At 55.3% G+C, this 18,152-nt stretch overlaps 1 protein-coding gene across 1 annotated transcript; it reads left to right on the plus strand.

Annotated features, from left to right (window-relative positions):
• The first annotated feature begins 471 nt into the window (after positions 1-471).
• On the plus strand, positions 472-15,559 carry SCRT2 (scratch family transcriptional repressor 2). The gene is made up of 2 exons (XM_054541730.1): positions 472-1,772; positions 12,691-15,559. Exons 1-2 carry the CDS (start codon positions 1,640-1,642, stop codon positions 13,479-13,481), a joined length of 924 nt encoding a protein of 307 aa, XP_054397705.1. The 5' UTR covers positions 472-1,639; the 3' UTR covers positions 13,482-15,559.
• The last annotated feature ends 2,593 nt before the right edge of the window (positions 15,560-18,152 follow it).

The raw sequence follows: 18,152 nt of genomic DNA on the forward strand, positions 1-18,152 counted from the left end.
GACCTTAAGCACCTCCAAGCCCTCTCTAGGTCTTAGCCTGCAAACTGGTATTGGATGACCCAGTCCCAAAAGGACATCCCCACTCCACCAGCCTTGCATCTCATAAACAGAATTCCATTGACAGTGAGAGCCTGGAATTCCTAGAGTCTGATTCTGGGACTCTTGTGCACTGGCCATCCCACTCTTGCTGAAGCAGGTCCGCCACCATGGGGCTTTGCCCAGCACCCTCTGGGCAGGGGGCTGAGCTCTCCTGCTCCTTGGTCCTGCCAAGATATGGGGGCTCCCCCAGGTTTGGGTCGGACTCGGGGTGGGGGGTCTGCTCAGATCCTTTTAGAGACAAAGGAGCTGACCTGCAAAGAGTTCCAGCAGGAGCCCCGCTCCCCCTCCCTTCCCCCCTCTCCCTTCCCAGTCCACGTGTCTCTATTGTCTGCTCCCCGCTTCAGGGAAAGACACTGCCTCGGATGTGTCAAAACCACCACCCCCCGGCAGCAGGAAAATTAATTACTGGACGATTTTCACTTCCTCTTGCAGCGCCCGCCTGAGCTAGGCACCGGAACAGGACCAACTGAGCAAGGCCAGGCATCGGCGTGGGGGACTTGCTCCCCCCACCAGTTCTGGAAGAAGAAAGTTGAACCCCAAACCCAATAGGGGGCTCCAGTGGGAGCCCGAGCAGGGGGGAGGGGAGACTTACTCTAGTTAAAGCTGAGTGTCCACCCTGGCCACTTCAGAACTGGGGGAGAGGGAGAGGACTGGAGGCGGGAGGGTGGCTGCCGGCCAGTGCGCACTCTTTGCATCCCCTTCCCTGTGGCCCCATGTGCCTGAACCCCGCCTGCTCGGGACCGCTCTCCCTCCGTTCCCCTCGGCTTCTCCCTCTCTTTTGCACTTTTCTTTCCCTTTCTTTGCATCCCTGGGGGGGCTTCTTTTTTGTGTGCCTGGATTTCTCTTTTCCTCCTGTGGGTGTGTGTGTGTTGCTACTTCTCTCCATCTCTGTCTTTCTTCTCTGTTTCTCTCTTGTGTCTTTTTGTCCTTATCTTGGTCTCTCTGCTTCTATTTCTACCTCTTTCAGCGTGTGCGTCTCTCTTTCCCTGTATGTCTCTTTCAGTCTTTCTCCGAGTCTCTCTTCTCCCCGCCCCCCTCACTCCCCTTTCTCCGTCTCTCTCTGTCTCTGCGCCTTTCTCGCCCTCACTTTCTCCCCTCCTGCCTGCTCGCTGCTCCCTGCGCCTGGCCTGCCCCCACCGCCGCCGGTTCAGCGGAACGTGTGCGGAGCGATTGTCCTGGGGGACATTTGATGGATTAGAGCGCTGAACAGTTCCATTGCTAGGGGACCACCTGATCTCCTCCAGCCTGCGTCCCATATAAAGCCGGCAGCCGGAGTGCTGAGCACAGCTCCTGCGATCCCCTGTCTGCGCGCCGCCGCCGCCGCCAAGCCCGAGCGGGAGCCCGAGCCTGAGCCCGAGCCGGGGCCGCCGCCACCGGTGCCGGCTCCGAGCGGCCTCCCGCACTCCAGCCCGCTGGGAGCTGTCCAGTGCTGAAAACCCGCGCGGACAACCAATCGCGCCCGGCTAGCCGCCTCCCCTCACCGGGGCCCCACGCAAGTGCCCCCGCCGAGCCCCCCGCCGAGCCCCCCGCCAGTCGCACCATGCCGCGCTCCTTCCTGGTAAAGAAGATCAAAGGGGACGGCTTCCAGTGCAGCGGGGTGCCGGCCCCCACCTACCACCCCTTGGAGACAGCCTACGTGCTGCCTGGCGCCCGGGGGCCTCCCGGGGACAACGGTGAGTGGGACCCGGCGGGGGGGGGGGTTGGGAGAAGAGGCGAGGGGAGCTGGGGCCCTCCCCAACTTGGGCCACGAGGAGGGGCGCGTGCGACAGGAAACCCCGGGAGGAGATCTCTCTGGCCGTGGGCTCCTCCCGGGCTTTCCAAGGGCCGTGCGGGCGGGGCAGGAGCTAGGTCGTACAAAGGGAAAGTCGCGGGGTCGGCCCATCCCGCAGCCACGCGCCAGCCGGGACTTTGAAAGTTGTGGCCCTCAAATAGGGCTAGAGTGAGGGGGTGGCGAGAGAACACAGAGAGAGGGCTGTTCGTGAAAGGCCAGTGCTGGGGACTAAGGCACAAGGCAGTTTGAGGGTTCCCTCTCCCCAGTTGAGGAAGAGAAGCTGGCTGCCTGGGAAGGGGGAAGGTAAAGAGCCCTGGATGTTCAGCCCCGGAGAGACAAGGTTGGTTCCCTGGGGGTGGCTGGGGGCGCCCTCTCTCCCTTCAAACCTGCTCCCCTGCCGATGTCACACAAGTGCTCTCAGACCCCCTCTCTCAATAACTCTTTTGTTACCCTCAGCCACATGCCTGCCAAAGGCTGGGCCTGTCCTGGGGACTGCAAGAAAGAGAGGATTTTTGGGAGGGGTTCCCCCAAAGTGACTCCTGGTCCCCTGGATTGCACTCCTTCCCCATCCCCATCTTCTCAACCCCCTCCAGAACCAACCCTGCTGCTCCTCGTGAGTCCCCTCCTCACTACATACACACACACACACACACACACATGCACACACACACACTCCATCTCTTCTCAGAACAAGTTCCTGCAGGGACAAGGGTTTGAGGGACAAGAGAGGTCATTCAGGTGCAGAAGGGGGTGATCTCTGGAAGGCAGGGGAAAGTGGAAACTGCTTCTGTGGATCCCATCCTCCACCAAGGGGATCACAAAGGGGTTCTCCCCTGATGGCCCCCACGAGGGCAGGTGTCTGAAGAGGTGTCCCTTTGGTAGTGAGAGATCTGACATCACATGTGGCAGCTTTGGGGTGTGTGTGTGTGTGTGTGAGAGAGAGAGAGAGAGAGATGGGGGTGGGGAGAGAAAGAAAGAGAGAGATTGAGAGAGGAGAAAAGAAAGGACTGAGGATGAAGGGGGAACTGAGATGGCAAAGACAGGAGCCTGGGAGGATGGGGGCTTCCACCTCTGGGATTTCCAAGCACTTCACCCACATTCCATCACTCTGCCACACCAGGTAGAGAGACAGAGAGTGCTGGTCAAAGGGCTTTGTGACCTCATCAAGGTCAAAGAAGTTACAGAGTGATCAGGGATACAGCTACAGCCCCTCATCCACTGGCATCCCCCAGACCCTTAACAGAAACCCCTTCTCCTCTGCCCACATGTCCCTTATTCTACTGTCCTCTTTTCTTGATCACAGGGCCTCTTGAGGTGGAGGACAGAAGCCCAGGGACATGGCTGAGCAGGGCTGAGGGCTGGCAGGACAGAGGGTGGACCTGGGGCCATGCCAAAGCTGGGGAGTGTGCGCTCAAAGCTGGTAGAAACCGAAATATCTGCAAGCTTGGGATATGGATCTCTTAAGGGACTGACACTGACACAAAGCTCTGGGATTCCACCCCCTGAAGCCCCGTCGGTCCTGTCCCCAGGCCAGCTAAGGAAACCCAGAGAAGCCCAGAGAATTTCCCATGCACAGCCAAAACTGCAGGCTGTTCCTCAGGAGGGAGGCAAGAGAATGCCTTGCCTTGAATTCAGTCCAAAAAAAGCTTTGAAAGGAGCCCCTGAGTGAATAGTGGGAAGCAGGGCGGGTGCAGAGCCACCAGCAGGGTGTTTCTGCAGAGGTTCCACCGGGTTTAACACCCTAGAACCACCTCTGCCTTTGTCCCTTTCCCCATGGGGCTCCAGACCAACTCCCTCACCTCTCAGGAATCCTGAGGCTGTGCTGATAGCCAGAAACCTGGCCTGAAACTTGGAGGCCTGGGCTGTAGATCTCTCACTTGCTGTGTGACCTTGGGCAAGCGCCTTCCCTTCTCTGGTCCCCAGCCTCCCCAGCAGTGAAAGAGTTTTGATGGCATAAACTAAGCATCCTTCCAACTTTGACAAGCTCAGCTTCTGTGAAGGTCAAGTACGGAATGTGAGGCACTGGAGATGCCTGCACAGGGGTCTAACAGGATGCCGGGAGGCCATTGTCAGGGTTTCCTTAGGGCTCCACTGAACATACGCCACCTGGCTGAGGGTAGCGGCATTTCTGGGATCAGGCACTTTTCTTGGCTTTGGTCTCTGTAGGCTACCCCATGGTGAGGACAGGTACCCTGGCCTGGCCACCTTGGCAGTGTCTGTAGTGGACAGTCAGTGCCAGAGACCAAGCCTAGGTATGACTGGGAAATACAAAGTCTGCTTTGTCCTGTTTTCAGGGGCCTCTTCCCTCCCTGGGGTGTGGCCAGACTGGGCAGTGAGGGATCCCTTATTCCCTGGGCGGGTGGAGGATGCTGGGGGTCTGCTGAGAGCCCGCCGGCTCCTGGTGGCCCGTTGTCTCCGCTCTGCCGGAAATAACCTTGCTGAGCATTTGAGGGAAGTGTGAAAAATTGCTGAGCCGACGTTTTTCTCTCTCAGCGTGTGTAAGTGTGCTGGGTAAACAAGGAGAAAGAGAGGAGGGGGGGAAGATGAGGAGAGGGAGGGAGGAGAAGCAAGGGAGGGAAGGAAGGAGGGAGGGAGGGAGGGAGGGAGGGGGAGGCCTGGGGCTGGAGATAGTTCCAGTTATTAGAAAGATCTTCTTACAAGCCATTCCTGTAGCTCGGGCTGCAGGGTCACGACGAGGCTGGCGGGAGGGAAACCTGGGTGGGGGGAGCAGGGGTTGGAGGAGCCTGCGAATGTGGAGGTCAGAGAAACCACAAGCTCCTAGCTGATAAAGATGCAGAACCCCAAATTAAAGAGGTGTACCCCAGCTCTGGGAATGCCTGAGAATGCTGGAGAATTCCTGGAGGACTCCTCCTCCTCCTCCATACACACACACACACACACACACACACACACAACGAGCAATGCTCTTCTTTGCCTTCCTACTCCCTTTCAGCCTCTACCGCCAGGCAGAGCAGAGGGTGCAGCAAGTGTGTCTGTGCTCCAGGGTCACCCCAAGCCCACAGAACCCCTAAATAGGGAAGGGGAGCCCCCCAAATGGGGAAAGCACCAGGTCTCTCTGCAGAGCTCCCTGATAAGTGGGAATAGATCTAATTTCATTGTCCCCTCAAGTAAGATGCCTCTCTTGCTCCTCCACTGCTTTCCCTTCCCCTCTTTCCCCCTGGGTGATTCTGAGCACCGACTCAGTCTCTCTGGGAGATGCCAACTTACATCATCCTAACCCTCTGCTAACCTCACCCTCCAACTCCACCAGGCCCTCCCCACAGACCGGGGCCCCCATCTGAAGGATGCTGGGACTCTCAGCCACCCCAAAGAAGGTGGCCCACCCATATGCATGTCAGTGGTCTCTGTGGGCCCCTGTCAAGAATACTTTCTGGAGTGTCTGCCTCCCCTCCACCTTAACTCTGAACCCCAGCTTGGAGCCAGGCCCCCCTTCCTCTGCATCCCCGCCCTCTCCTGCCCTCATGCCCTCTCAGAGTGCATCCAACCCAGGCAGATGAGGGATCAATGCCAATCCAATAACGCAGTTGTCTGCCCTCTGCAGCTACATTAAGCCTCCGCCAGCAAGCTGAGGAAACTCTCCTACTTCTACCCATGGGCTTATCTAGTTGACCACATTAAACCAGCGCCCACTTCCTCTCACTCCCTCTGACGGCGCCGGGTAGTCGCTCCAGGCCAAGCCCGGGAGCCCGGCCCAATGTCCCCAGCTGCCACACATCCATTCCACACCTCAGAAAGTTCCTCTGGGGAGCAGCGATGCAAAAGGGCTTCCCCAGTCTTTTGGAAGAGTGAGCACAGAAAAGGCTGGGGTGGTGCCCATGGACACACAGCAGGCCCATCTGAGTCTTCTCTAACCACCCCTTTCCCCGGTAACTTGGCCTTGGTCCAGGTCCAAGGTCCAGGTTAAAGACATGTCAGAGGCCCAGGTTCAAAGTCTAAGTCAAGGTCCAACATTCAGTCCAACATCCAAGTACAGATCTGAGGTCCAAGTCCAATGCCTACGTCAAACTTCAGGTATAGGACCAGGCCCAAGGACTAGGTCCAAGGTCAGTGTCTGAGGTTATAGGTCCAGGTCTGCTATCCAGGACAAATCCATGTCCAATTTCAAATTTCAATATCTATGAACAGGTCCAGGGCAAAGTGCTGGGTCCAGAACCAAGATTCAGGCCCAGTTTCCAGATCCACTCTCAAGGCTGGGCTGAGTTCAAGTCTTAGACTCACCATTAGCCTTCTGTGTGGCCTTGGCCTAGTCTCCCCTCTCCTCCCAGCCTCCGTTTTCCTTTCATAGTATCAAACAGTTGAATATGATCTCTTTCAGCTTTGACCTTCTAGGGACCCAGAAATCTAATTTTCCTGTGAATTAACAGGGCTCAGTGGAAGTGTGGAATGATGAGGCCCATGTGAGATATGGAATCTGGGAACCCCTGATTTCCTCTAAAGCCTGGGGTTATGAGAGGGACGTGAGGGTCCTGAGCTGAGCTTCCACACTTTAGATAGTCTCAGTCTTTGATTGCTGAAGGAGGGCCAGAGAGTACACCAAATCCCTTATGTCAGTACAGCAATCTACACATCCCAAAGGCACTCTCTGGCCACACAAATCCACAGTGGGCAAAGGGCAGCGGTGGGGGAGACGGGGCGCAGGGGAGGATTCACTCCAACCTACAGAGGCAAAACGGAGGTCACAGAGAGGCCGTGACTTGCCCAAAGTCACAAGAGCATAAATGGTGCGCCCTGTCACAACTCCCTAGTGGGTGCTACATCCACAGGTTTTAGGGGCCCCCACAGCCTGCAGGCCCTCTGCCGGGAGAGATGGGGTCCCTCGGGCCTCTTGGTCTCTTTCCCAGCTGTGGACTCCCCTGAAGTGAAGTGTCTACTGCCAGGCCAGCCTTTGGATAGGGAAGGGTTTGGAATGGGCCCTCTGAGCGCACCCTTCTAGAGAGAGAGGTGGCAGAGCAGAAAGTAGGAGGCTGGGAGAAGAGGTGGAGCACTGCGCAACACATCCTGCCTCCGGAAGGAGGCCCAGAAAGGGCCCACTGGAGATCCCCCCAAGGGAGCGGGAGGCAACTCCACGAACCAGGCTGGGCAACTGAAGACCCTGAGCCACTCACTGTCATCTCCACACCCCCCTGAAAACTCTTTCCTATTGATTCCTGCAGAGCTCTGGACCTCCCTGTAGGCCACAGGAATTGGGTCACAGTCAGAAAAGACCAGGATACGGGGAATTCCAAGAGGTGGGGGTGGTGGGGAAGAGCCTTGAAATTCTCTCGAAGTTCCTTGGGCCTGGGTCAGTGGGCATCAGCCCCAAGCCGTGCAGCGTTGGTCATGTTGGGCCAGACCTCACTCTGTCCCCTGCTCATTTGGGCTCAGGGACCTCCTCCCCGTGGGCAGATGTACCAGCTGCCAGGCCTTTGGAGGAGGTGGGTGTCATTTCTGGTCCAGTGCCCAGGGAACCGCTAACAAAGATGCTATAATAAGGGGAGGGGGAGGTACCCAGCCCCTTTGCCCAGCTCTGTGAGCAGACAGGAGAAACTATTTTTATCCCGCTTTGCTGCTGACAGACCTGGCTTTCTGCTCAGCTGGCTGGAGCTGATTCTCGAGGCCCGAGGCCCTGGCACAGCAAGAAGCAGCTCTAAATATACCCATACAGCAGCCCCTCCAGCCCCCACCACCCAGCAGGGCCCAGCCCTCCTCAGGAAAGTGGGCCGCCTGGGAAGCTGGCCCACCACCAGGCCCCTGTCTTTTTCTGCCCATTTTAGGACAGAGAGGTGAGGCTGAGGCTAGGAATTCCCTGGAGAAAGTTTGGCACCTTGGGAGTCTGGGAGAGACTGGGGAAAGGAGTCTTGGACTGAAAAAAAGAAAAGAAAAGGAGGCCAACCCAGCTCTGATGAGAACTTGTTTTGTGACCTGAGATGGGTCAAGGCCTTTGTCTGGGCTTCAGCTTCTACAGAACAAGGGCATGAAGGGAAGTGACCTTAGATATGAGCTAATGTGCACAAACCATTTAGCAGGGTGCCTTGCACCAAGTAAGTGTTCAGCAAGTGATAGGCATTACTGTTATTAAGTATGATTTACAAATATTTACAAGAGGCTGAAGCATTTTCCACAACAGCTCCTCTATGCCCCCACCACCCCATGCCCCCACCCACCCCACCACAGGCTAACTAGGTGTGAGTGTTTGAGGAAACCCACCACCCCTTCCCCCACCAATTGAAGATCTCTTCCCCAGCAAGTCTCCATGCCCTGTCTGGTGTTTTGGAAAAAACACAGGCCTTGGAGGGTTTCAAACCTGCCGCCTCCCTCTCAGTGACCTTGGGCAAATCCTCTCCCCTCTCTGGGCCTCTGGGCACAGGGCAGTGTCTGGCTCACAGGGAGGCTGGTGCTAGTTGGAAGCACCAGCAGTAGCAGTAGTAGTATTTGTTACACATGCCCCTCCATCCCCCCAGGGGGTCAGGCAGCTAAATGAGACAGTGTCTGCAGAGGGCCCAGCACCTTAGTTCTCATAAATTTCCCTTTCACCACTCCTTTGAGTACCGATTTTTAAAAAGACAGATTCTGAACCTTCAGTCTAAAATATCAAGACTCTTAGGCAGGGAAAACCAAAGTCATTTCCAGGTGACATGTGCACATCTCCAAAGTATTTCTGGGCCCTCCCCATATCCCTACATAACAGGGGTGGCTCTGGTCCGCATTCCTCAAATGGAGGATTTGAGCCCAGATAAGTTATGCGACTTACCCAAGGTCACACAGCTAGAGTCTGAATTCAAGGGCCAGGATGAGAGATCTCATCTGAGATTCTCTTTTCTCTGAATCCCAGCTCATCCCTATCTCCATGGGAACCCAAACAAGAGTCCTGTCTCACCCTGTCAGTTGCAGGATAGGTATCTCAGCCTTCTATAGTCACCCTTAAGGCAGAGGAAGGTACCTGTCTGGGTTCCATGCATTAGGTTAAAGTATGGCTTTTAGTGTCCTAAAGGAGTCTCCAGGGTTGAGGCTCAGAGAGGTGAGGTGGTTTGCTCAAGGTCACACAGCAGCCTAAGACACCCGTGTGTATCTCCTACTCTCTGGCAGATTAGAAGGATATATCACCGGGAAATGCAGGAATACTACCAATAACAATAATAATAACAGCTCGAGAGGGCAGCTATCATGTGTCAGGCATTGTACTAAGCACTTTACATGCATTCATTTATTCAGCCTTATTATGAACTCCCTTATACAGGGTGGCAGAAAGATGTTAAGTAACTTGCCCAAGGTTGCCTAGGGAGATGTCTGTGAATCTGAGGGAAATGGGGTGGAATTGGAGGAGCGGGGAGTGGAGGGGACAAAGAGCATCATGGAGGGACTGATTCAGCCATGATGCAGAAAGGGTCTTTAGACCATTCCAGTCAATCTTTCTCATGTATAGATTCCGCCCAGAAAGGTTAAGCAACCTGGCCATAGTCACAAAGCAAGTCAGAACCACTTCCTCCTAACATAACCACACAAACGCTCATAGGATGCTCTCAACCCATGCCAAAATCCACTGACTGGGTGTCTGGTCCGGGCTCACAATTCCTATCCTGAAGACAATTCTGCATCCCTCCCTAGGCAAATGAGCAGCCTTTATTAAAGGCACCCCTATTTCTTTATAAAGAGCCCCGTGCAACAGGAGTAAAGTCAACAGTGCTGAGGGACACCAGCAGAGGGCACCATGGGCAGAGCACCTCATTGAGAACGCTCTGGTTCACTGATTGAGCTCCTACTATGCACCAGAAATTTTCCCATCAGAACGTGAAATAGAAATTACACATCCTGGGTGAGGAAACAGAGGCCCAGAGAGGAGCAGCAAGATGTGTTGGGGCAGACGCCAAGAAAGCTGCAGCACAGAAACCCATCTGGGGAGATTGTTATTGTTGTTCATAATAACACCCAACATGCGTGGTGGATTTAAAATGTGCCAGCCACTGGGCTGGAATCCTGGCTCTAACTTATTAGCTGCACAATCTTAGGCTTGTTACTTAGCTTCTTTGTGCCTTGGTTTCCTCTTGTGTAAAATGGTACCACCTTGTGTGTCATGAGGGTAAAATGCTTTCATGTGTGGAAAGCCCTTGTAAGAGTGCCTGACACAGGAGTGCTCTGAGAATGTTGGTTATTATTTGTTTATACACTGTATGCTGGCAGACCCCTTACTGAAACGGTAGAGTCACATAAAGACCAAATCGTTTGGCCAAGGTCACACCGCTGGGAATGGTAGAGCCAAAACAATCCAGGCCGTCTGGCACCAAAGTTGTACTCTTATCCAATATGTCATCCTTTAATAATAGAACATGCAAGGCACTGGTTACATGATCAGTCATCCCTCCAAATAAATCCCATTAAAAAAAAAAAAAGGACCCGAAGCACAACCTGCCCAAAGGCACTCAGCTGGAATCTGTGTTGGAGAACCAAATCACCTTTCCCCTTCCATAGCCCCAGCCACATGAGATGCAGACCTGCCCTGAGACCAGGTGAATAGGACTGTCTATACCAGGTCCTGCTAGGCTGGGGAGTGAGGCTGGCCTCGCAAATCATCATCACTCATTTCACAAATACTTATTAAGTGCCCACTAGCTAGGGCCCTGGGAATGGGAGGTGAACAGCTCAGCCACAGCCTCTTCCTGGAGGACCTCCCAGTATGTGGGAAACCAAGGGGGCAGTGGATTCCAATCCTTGCTCCACCCCTGGAGCGAGTGCCATCACCACGCTGTCCCTCAGTTTCCTTATCCGTGATGAGAGTAGTTTTGTGACGATTCAGTGAGATGATGGGAGCGAAGCACTTAGCACAGAGCCTGGTGCACACAGTAAGTACTCAACGAATATTAGCTATTATTATCATCACCAGGAATTACAACGTGAGGAAATACAGAAGGAGAAGGAGGGGGGTCTGGGAGCGCCTGACAGGTATTGAACTCAGTCTGAAACAACACTCCTGAACGTTCTGGGACTTGAGTACCAGGCCTGGTTCCTGGAGTGGGAAGCAGGGGGACCTCCAGACCACAGGCAGACGGGACGGGAGACATAGGGTGCAGAGACGCTGGGCATCTCCTCTCCCCAGATTAAAAAATTGCCACTATCACTATCCCCCTTTACATCCAACCACAGAGCCCCTCCCTACTGAGTCATCCACTTCCATAATCCACAATCACTTCTGTGTGCAGAGGGCCCTGTGCTGGCTGCTGAAGGGACAGAGGTAAAAATAAGGGCACACCCTTGCCTTCAGGGGCACACAGATTTCACCCTGTGTCCATCCCAAACGCCAGATGAGAGGCAAAGGCCTGGAGGCTGAATCAGCCAGGCTGTGTGGGGAACGAAAGCTGACCGGAGTACCCAGCTAAAAGTCTGAACATCTTGAACCCTGTCGCCCCTTACAAAACCCTCTTCCACCTGCTCACTTCAGTGAAGGAGGCTACGGGGAGGAGGGAAGGAGGAGTGGTTACAGGTCTCAGAGGTCACCAGGAGAAGGTCAAATCCCACTCCCCAGCTGGGAAACCTCCGAAAGGGACCTAACCTTCATTGTTCTGTGGAATCACAGAACAACGGAATCACCTGCCCATCAAATGCCAGGATGAAAAGTTTGTCTGCCAGAAACTCTCCAGGGAGCCCAACCCCCAGGGTCTCAGGGAAGGTGCTAGGACCAGCCTAGGCCATGGGAGGCAGAGGCAAATCAGAATGGCCCCTGCCCATGAGAACCCCCTATGGAATCCCCTGGGACACCCCAGCCTGCCCACCCACCAACCACTCAAACCCTTGGCAGGCATGATTCCTGGTCCAACTCCAGCTAATTGGGAGGAGGAGGGGGAGGGGAATTCTCACTGCGGACTCCCGACGACTTCTAGAGCAGGCTTGGGAGCAGGTGCGAGGAAGTCCCCTTTCTGTAGCACCTATTACATGCCACACACTTGACCCCTCTTAAATGCTCCAGCAACCCTGGCAGGTGGGTCTAACTGGATTGTGATTCCTTCGTGCAACATCTATTCATCGCACACCTACTTTGAGCTAGGCATGTGCTGGGCACACACATCCAACCCTGGGGAGCTCACAGTGTGGTGGGGGAGGAGACTACCTCCAAGCAAGTAAAAAGCATAATTATAATAGCTAACATTTATATAGCAATTACTGTATGCTCCCCCCCTTTGTTAATTTCCTTACACATAAAATGGGGATTACAATAGTGCCGACTTCCTTGGGTCTGTGACAATTAAGAGTTAACATGTGTAAAGCACCGAGGCAGAGTCTGGCAAATATTAAGAGCTTAATAAACGTTTATTATCGTCACTTTACTCAGTCCTTCCAACGACCCTGGAAGGAGGTGTCCCATCACAAGCTCCATTTTGCAGATAAGAAAATTGAGATCCAGAGAAGTTACAGGACTGCAATGGCAGCATGTTGTTGGAATAGAGACAGCATGGGCTTCAGGGTCACACTGGCAAGGGCTCCATCACTTACTGAATGTAAGGTTAGACTGCTGCATCTCTCTGTGCCTCAGTTTCTCTACCTGTAGAGTGGATATTATAATAAGACCATCACTCCGTGGTTATGAGCACTTGATAGTGAAGGTACGCTCTGTACAACCGTGCTGGCCCCATGCTCCGTGGGATGGGGTGGCGGCTATTTGCACTGCAGTCAATGGAGGAAGGAATTGAACCCAGGCTGCCTGACAGGAAGAGCTGAGGTGCAGGTCGGAGATCACCACTGTCGGAGTTGCCACAGGAGCGCCGAGCTGGAAGCGGGAAACCCTCTTCGGTGCCTCTTCTCACCGCCCCTCCACTTCTCGCCCCCTCCAGGGTACGCCCCGCACTGCCTGCCCCCAAGCAGCTACGATGCGGACCAGAAGCCGGGCCTGGAGCTGGCCCCGGCCGAGCCCGCGTACCCGCCGGCGGCGCCGGAGGAGTACAGCGACCCCGAGAGCCCGCAGTCGAGCCTGTCGGCGCGCTACTTCCGAGGGGAGGCGGCCGTGACCGACAGCTACTCCATGGACGCCTTCTTCATCTCGGACGGGCGCTCGCGGCGGCGGCGGGGCGGGGGCGGCGGGGAAGCGGGCAGCTCGGGAGACGCGGGGGGCGCCGGGGGACGCGCGGGGCGCGTAGGGGTGCAGGCGGGCGGCGGGCACCGGCACGCGTGCGCCGAGTGCGGCAAGACCTACGCCACGTCGTCGAACCTGAGCCGCCATAAGCAGACGCACCGCAGCCTGGACAGCCAGCTGGCGCGCAAGTGCCCGACGTGCGGCAAGGCCTACGTGTCCATGCCCGCGCTCGCCATGCACGTGCTCACGCACAACCTGCGCCACAAGTGCGGCGTGTGCGGCAAGGCCTTCTCGCGGCCCTGGCTGCTGCAGGGCCACATGCGCTCGCACACTGGCGAGAAGCCGTTCGGCTGCGCGCACTGCGGCAAGGCCTTCGCCGACCGCTCCAACCTGCGCGCGCACATGCAGACGCACTCGGCCTTCAAGCATTACCGCTGCCGCCAGTGCGACAAGAGCTTCGCGCTCAAGTCCTACCTCCACAAGCACTGCGAGGCAGCCTGCGTCAAGGGGGCCGAGCCACCCCCGCCGACCCCCGCCGGCCCGGCCAGCTGAGCCTTCCGCCTCGCCCGCGCGCCCGGAACTCGCTCTCCACGCGCCCCGGGCCCCTACCTGCGCCCGCAGCGCCCTCGCCCACCCCCGGCTGCGTTTCCCTGCCCATGACCCTCTCGTGGGGACCCCCGGCCCGGCCCGGAACTTTTCTCTCCAACCCCCAAACCCACGACTCACTTCCAGCACCGTCTCCCCCAGCGTCCCCCGACCCACTTTATCCTTTCCGGCCATCCCTCGGACCTTGACCCCCTGTCCGCGCCGTCAAGGCTCCCAACTCAGGCACCAGGTCCACACCTCTCCCGCGCCCCAGAGCCGGAAATTTCTCCCTCCCAGACCCCGCGCTGCTCTTCTAACTTCTAGATCTTTTCTCTCGCTTCTCATCTGAATCTCTCTGACCATTCCTCTATTGGAGCCCCCAATGAACGCCGCAAACCTATACCCTTGACGCCCATACCTGCCTCACTTTCCCCATCCATACCTGGACGCAGGCCCTGCCGCCCTGAGACCGCAGTCCAACCCCAGACCATCCCTCTGGCCTCTGCTGAATCTCCCAGAGTGTGTCCATCTGGGGATCTAATCTTCACCCTTCTTGAAGTCTCCAATCTGTCCCTGATCCCATCCATGCTCAGGCCTTAGGTCCGGCCATTCACACACACACACACACACACACACCCACTCCCACACACATTTCCTACTGTCTTCAGTCCATGGGGATCTCATCACCCACTCCCAGCCCCAGCTCCAGCTCCCCTCACCTCTCTAGCAGCTCTCACCCCTCTCTGAGTCTACCTAACCTGGAGGGGGCTTGAGGGGCACTTCAGGGCCCTGCCCCCTAATGTAACCCCTCTCTCACCCCGGCACAACCTGGGCTTCCACAGTCTGGAGCTGCCCTACCCCCAGCTTCTCTGAGCACTTTCCCCCATCCCCAGGGCCACAGATCCCCTTCCTTACTTGTTGGGGGGAGGTCTGGAGCACCTCGCCAATGCCCTTCCCCCATCCGGCTGGGTCCTTCCAGTTATTTATTTGTGTATTTATTTATTTATCTATTTATTATTCTATTTAACCTCTTGGCCTCACCCAGGGACCGTCTGGCTTCCCCAGCTGGACTGGGAGGTCAGGAAGCCAGGCAAGGAGAGGGACAGCACAGGCCACAGAGGGCTGCCCCCACCACACACACCCCCGCGTCTCGGGAGAAACCCACCCTCTTCAGAGCCTGCACTCGCTAAGGAAGGGGACTCGAGAATGGGGGGGCAGCTTGCTGACCCTCAACTGGGGAGGTGAGGGAGCATCAGGAGGTCCAGGCGTGGGGCAGGTCCCCACCTTCCTGAACCTTCCCCTGCCACTCCAGGCGGCCCGGAGAGAGGAGCCTCCTCGATTTGTTTCCTGTTTATTCCTCTTCCCGAGGGACCCCAGGTTCCAGGGACCGACTGAGCCCCGGACCCGCTGGGGTCTCTGGCCTGCTACCCGGGAGGGGCGCTCTCTCCCGGCCAAGTCTATGCAACTCTCCCGGACAGAGGGGCCGGGCTGCCAGCCACCCGCCCGTTGGCCGCCACTACCTCCTCCGCTGCGCTTTTGCATGCCCGGGCGAGGACCGAAGCACACACCTCCACGCGCACGGGCCCTAGCCCCCTCCGCTTTAAGCACACGCCTCTGCCCCATTGCTCTGCACCCAGCTTGGGGGCAGGAGTCCTGGGCTCTCAGATCCTCTTCTCCCCTCCTCTTAGCCACAAAAGAGAGGGGAGACTGGAGGCACCCCTGCAGCAGGGGCACTTCCCTAGGGCTCCAGAGGGGTGAATGGGCCTTTGCTCAGCTCCAGGCCCAGCGGGAAGGGAGGCTGCAGGGATGGTGGGAGGGAGAGGGGTAGCAGAAGCAATTATGGAGGGTGTTGACCCTGTAAATAGGAACTTCTGACAGCAATAATTTTCCATGCATGCTAAGCCTTTTGGCCATATTTTGTATGAGCGCTTGGCGCTCCTCCTCCGTCCTATCCCAACTCACCCCCAAACCCCCATCCCTTCCCCACCTCCAGCAGTATTACTTGTAACGCAATTCAGGGATATTAAAGGGACTTTGGCCACTCACCATCGCCTCTAGACCTTCTGATTGGAGCAAGGGGTGGGGTTGAAGGGGGGAATGAGAAGAAGGGGAGGGCATCTGAGAGATAATATTTTTCCACTCCATTTTCCTCTCTGTAGCCTGACAAGCCTGTAGCTGCCACCAAGGGTCACACAGTCCCAAGGGTCCCTTGGCATTTACAAGTTCTCAGGCATCCGCAATCCTTAATATTCCTCAAATAAGGGTTTAAAAACCAGATTAATAACATGTGAGTGAAGCCAGTTGCCTTAAGACATTAGGGAAGGTGAAGCCTGTGACTAATTGGAAAGAGTGTGTCTCACCTTAGAGAAATAGGATTCAAACTACACCTACCAAACAGTTACAACTGTGGTCCACATGTGTCTGTTGACAGCCAGTTTACAACCCCTATAATCTTCCCCAGTTCACCTCCTACTGCTCTGCCCAGTCACATATGGTCACATATTCAGTGAGTGGAAGCAGGCAAAAAGGTTGACTTTGGCTCAGCTGGCAAAGTTGTCCAAAAACAGTGACTTGCCCCTAGAGCTTCTGAGCTACGTGTCACCAAAAGTATTCAAGGCAACCAATCCATCATCCTCGATAGCTGCCTTAGTGATCCTTCAAAATACAAATCTGTCTCACCTTACTAAAAACTTCACTGGGGACCACCAACTCCTGCCACCTACCCTCAACTCAGACTTACCAAGAAGCATAACCTGCATGCTTTGAGGATGGATGCTGGGGAATGGGATGGGGAAGCTGCAGGCTAGAATCTGCCTCCTCTGGGGCCTCTTTGTCAGTTTCCTCCTGTGTAAGCAGCGCACTCAGTTTGTAGACTGTCTCCCTGGTGCCTGTCCGCCTTCCCTTCACACACCTCTGGACAAGCAGCTGCATCCTGAGCAATGTGCTAGCTGTTTTCAACAACAGCAGTTGTGGGAACCTCCCCCCAACTCTGCAAAATCTCCAGTGGTTTCTTGTTTGGTTTTTTTTTTTTTGAGACAGTCTTGCTCTGTCACCCAGGCTGGAGTGCAGTGATGCAATCTCAGCTCACTGCAACTTCTGCCTTCTGGGTTCAAGCAGTTCTCCTGCCTCAGCCTCCCAAGTAGCTGGGCTTACAGGCATGTGCCACCACGCCCGGCTAATTTTTTTTTTTTTTTTGAGATGGAGTGTCGCTGCGTTGCCAGGCTGCAGTGGTGTGATCTTGGCTCACTGCAACCTCCACCTCCTGGGTTCAGGCAATTCTCCTGCCTCAGCCTCCCAAGTAGCTGGGACTACAGGCACGTGCCACCATGCCCAGCTAATTTTTCTATTTTTGGTAGAGACAGGGTTTCACCATGTTGACCAGGATTGTCTCAATCTCTTGACCTTGTGATCCGCCCACCTCAGCCTCTCCAAGTGCTGGGATTACAGGCGTGACCCCCCACGTCCAGCGAATTTTTGTATTTTTAGTAGAGACGGGTTTTCGCCATGTTGGCCAGGCTGGTCTCGAACTCCTTGCCTCAAGTGATCTGCCCGCCTCGCCAGTGGGGTTTTGAGAAACCCAGGCACCTGCTGCATCCCTTAACCACCCACATACACTGCCCGTGACTGGCTGTTGGATCCATTATGTTTGTTTTAGGTGCCAGGAACAGAAACCACTCTAGACAGGATTTTATAAACATGTATTAAATTCCTTTGAAGGAGAAAGGATTTAATACTTCAATAATTGGCTGCTGACAAATTTTGTGGAAGGGCTGAAGTGAGCCATCTGCTGGACCCCAGAACCCCACTGCAGAATTGCTGCCACTGAGACAGCACCTGCCTCTTCCACAGTCAGTGGTGGGGGAGGGTGCGGAGTGGGGGTTGGTGGTGGTCAATAGGGTGCACTGGAACTACTGAGATGAAGAACACCGCATCATAGGTGCAAGCCAGGGATCAGAAGGCCCTTGCCACTGCCTCTATAACTATCTCCTGTCTCCCACTGTGCTGGGGGCACAATGCTGGAACACTGCTACAGAAAATCTTAACACCTCCAAGACGATCTTGACAGTAGCAAGAGTCAAAACAGTAGGAAGATGGCCCCAGCCCACCTCTGCCATCCATATCTCATAAGAGTACATCTAACTGGTAGAACTTAATTCCCTGTTAGTATCTTTGCTGCAAAGAGATCTGAGAAATAGAGTTTTTAACTCTCCAACTATGCAATCTAGAAGGCACCCTAGAGGGAGGTGGGAAAGAATGCTGGGTCTCCATCAGCCATATCCAGCCCAGTTATATGGGTCCGATAACCATTCCACCCTTCCCCTCTCTCCAGAATTAGCAACCATGCAATCTGGGGACTGAACATCAGCTTAAGAGGTAGTCTTTACTGGTCTAAGAATACTAACATCTCCCATGGTTCAGAAATGGGCACATGACCCAATTCTGGCCAATGAGACTTAAGGAGAGGGTTGCTGGAAGGGTATGGAAAACTTTGCTGCTTCCTTTTTCTTAAGAGGAAAGGAAGTCCAGTTCCTCTTCCCCTCAAATGTGAATAGAGAAGCATGTCATCTTGTGACCATGAAATGAACTGGCCTTAACATGAAGCCTACACCACAGATAGCAATGCAGGGACATGGAAAA

Source organism: Pongo abelii, chromosome 21 (assembly GCF_028885655.2).
Source record: "Pongo abelii isolate AG06213 chromosome 21, NHGRI_mPonAbe1-v2.0_pri, whole genome shotgun sequence".
Taxonomy (NCBI): domain Eukaryota; kingdom Metazoa; phylum Chordata; class Mammalia; order Primates; family Hominidae; genus Pongo; species Pongo abelii.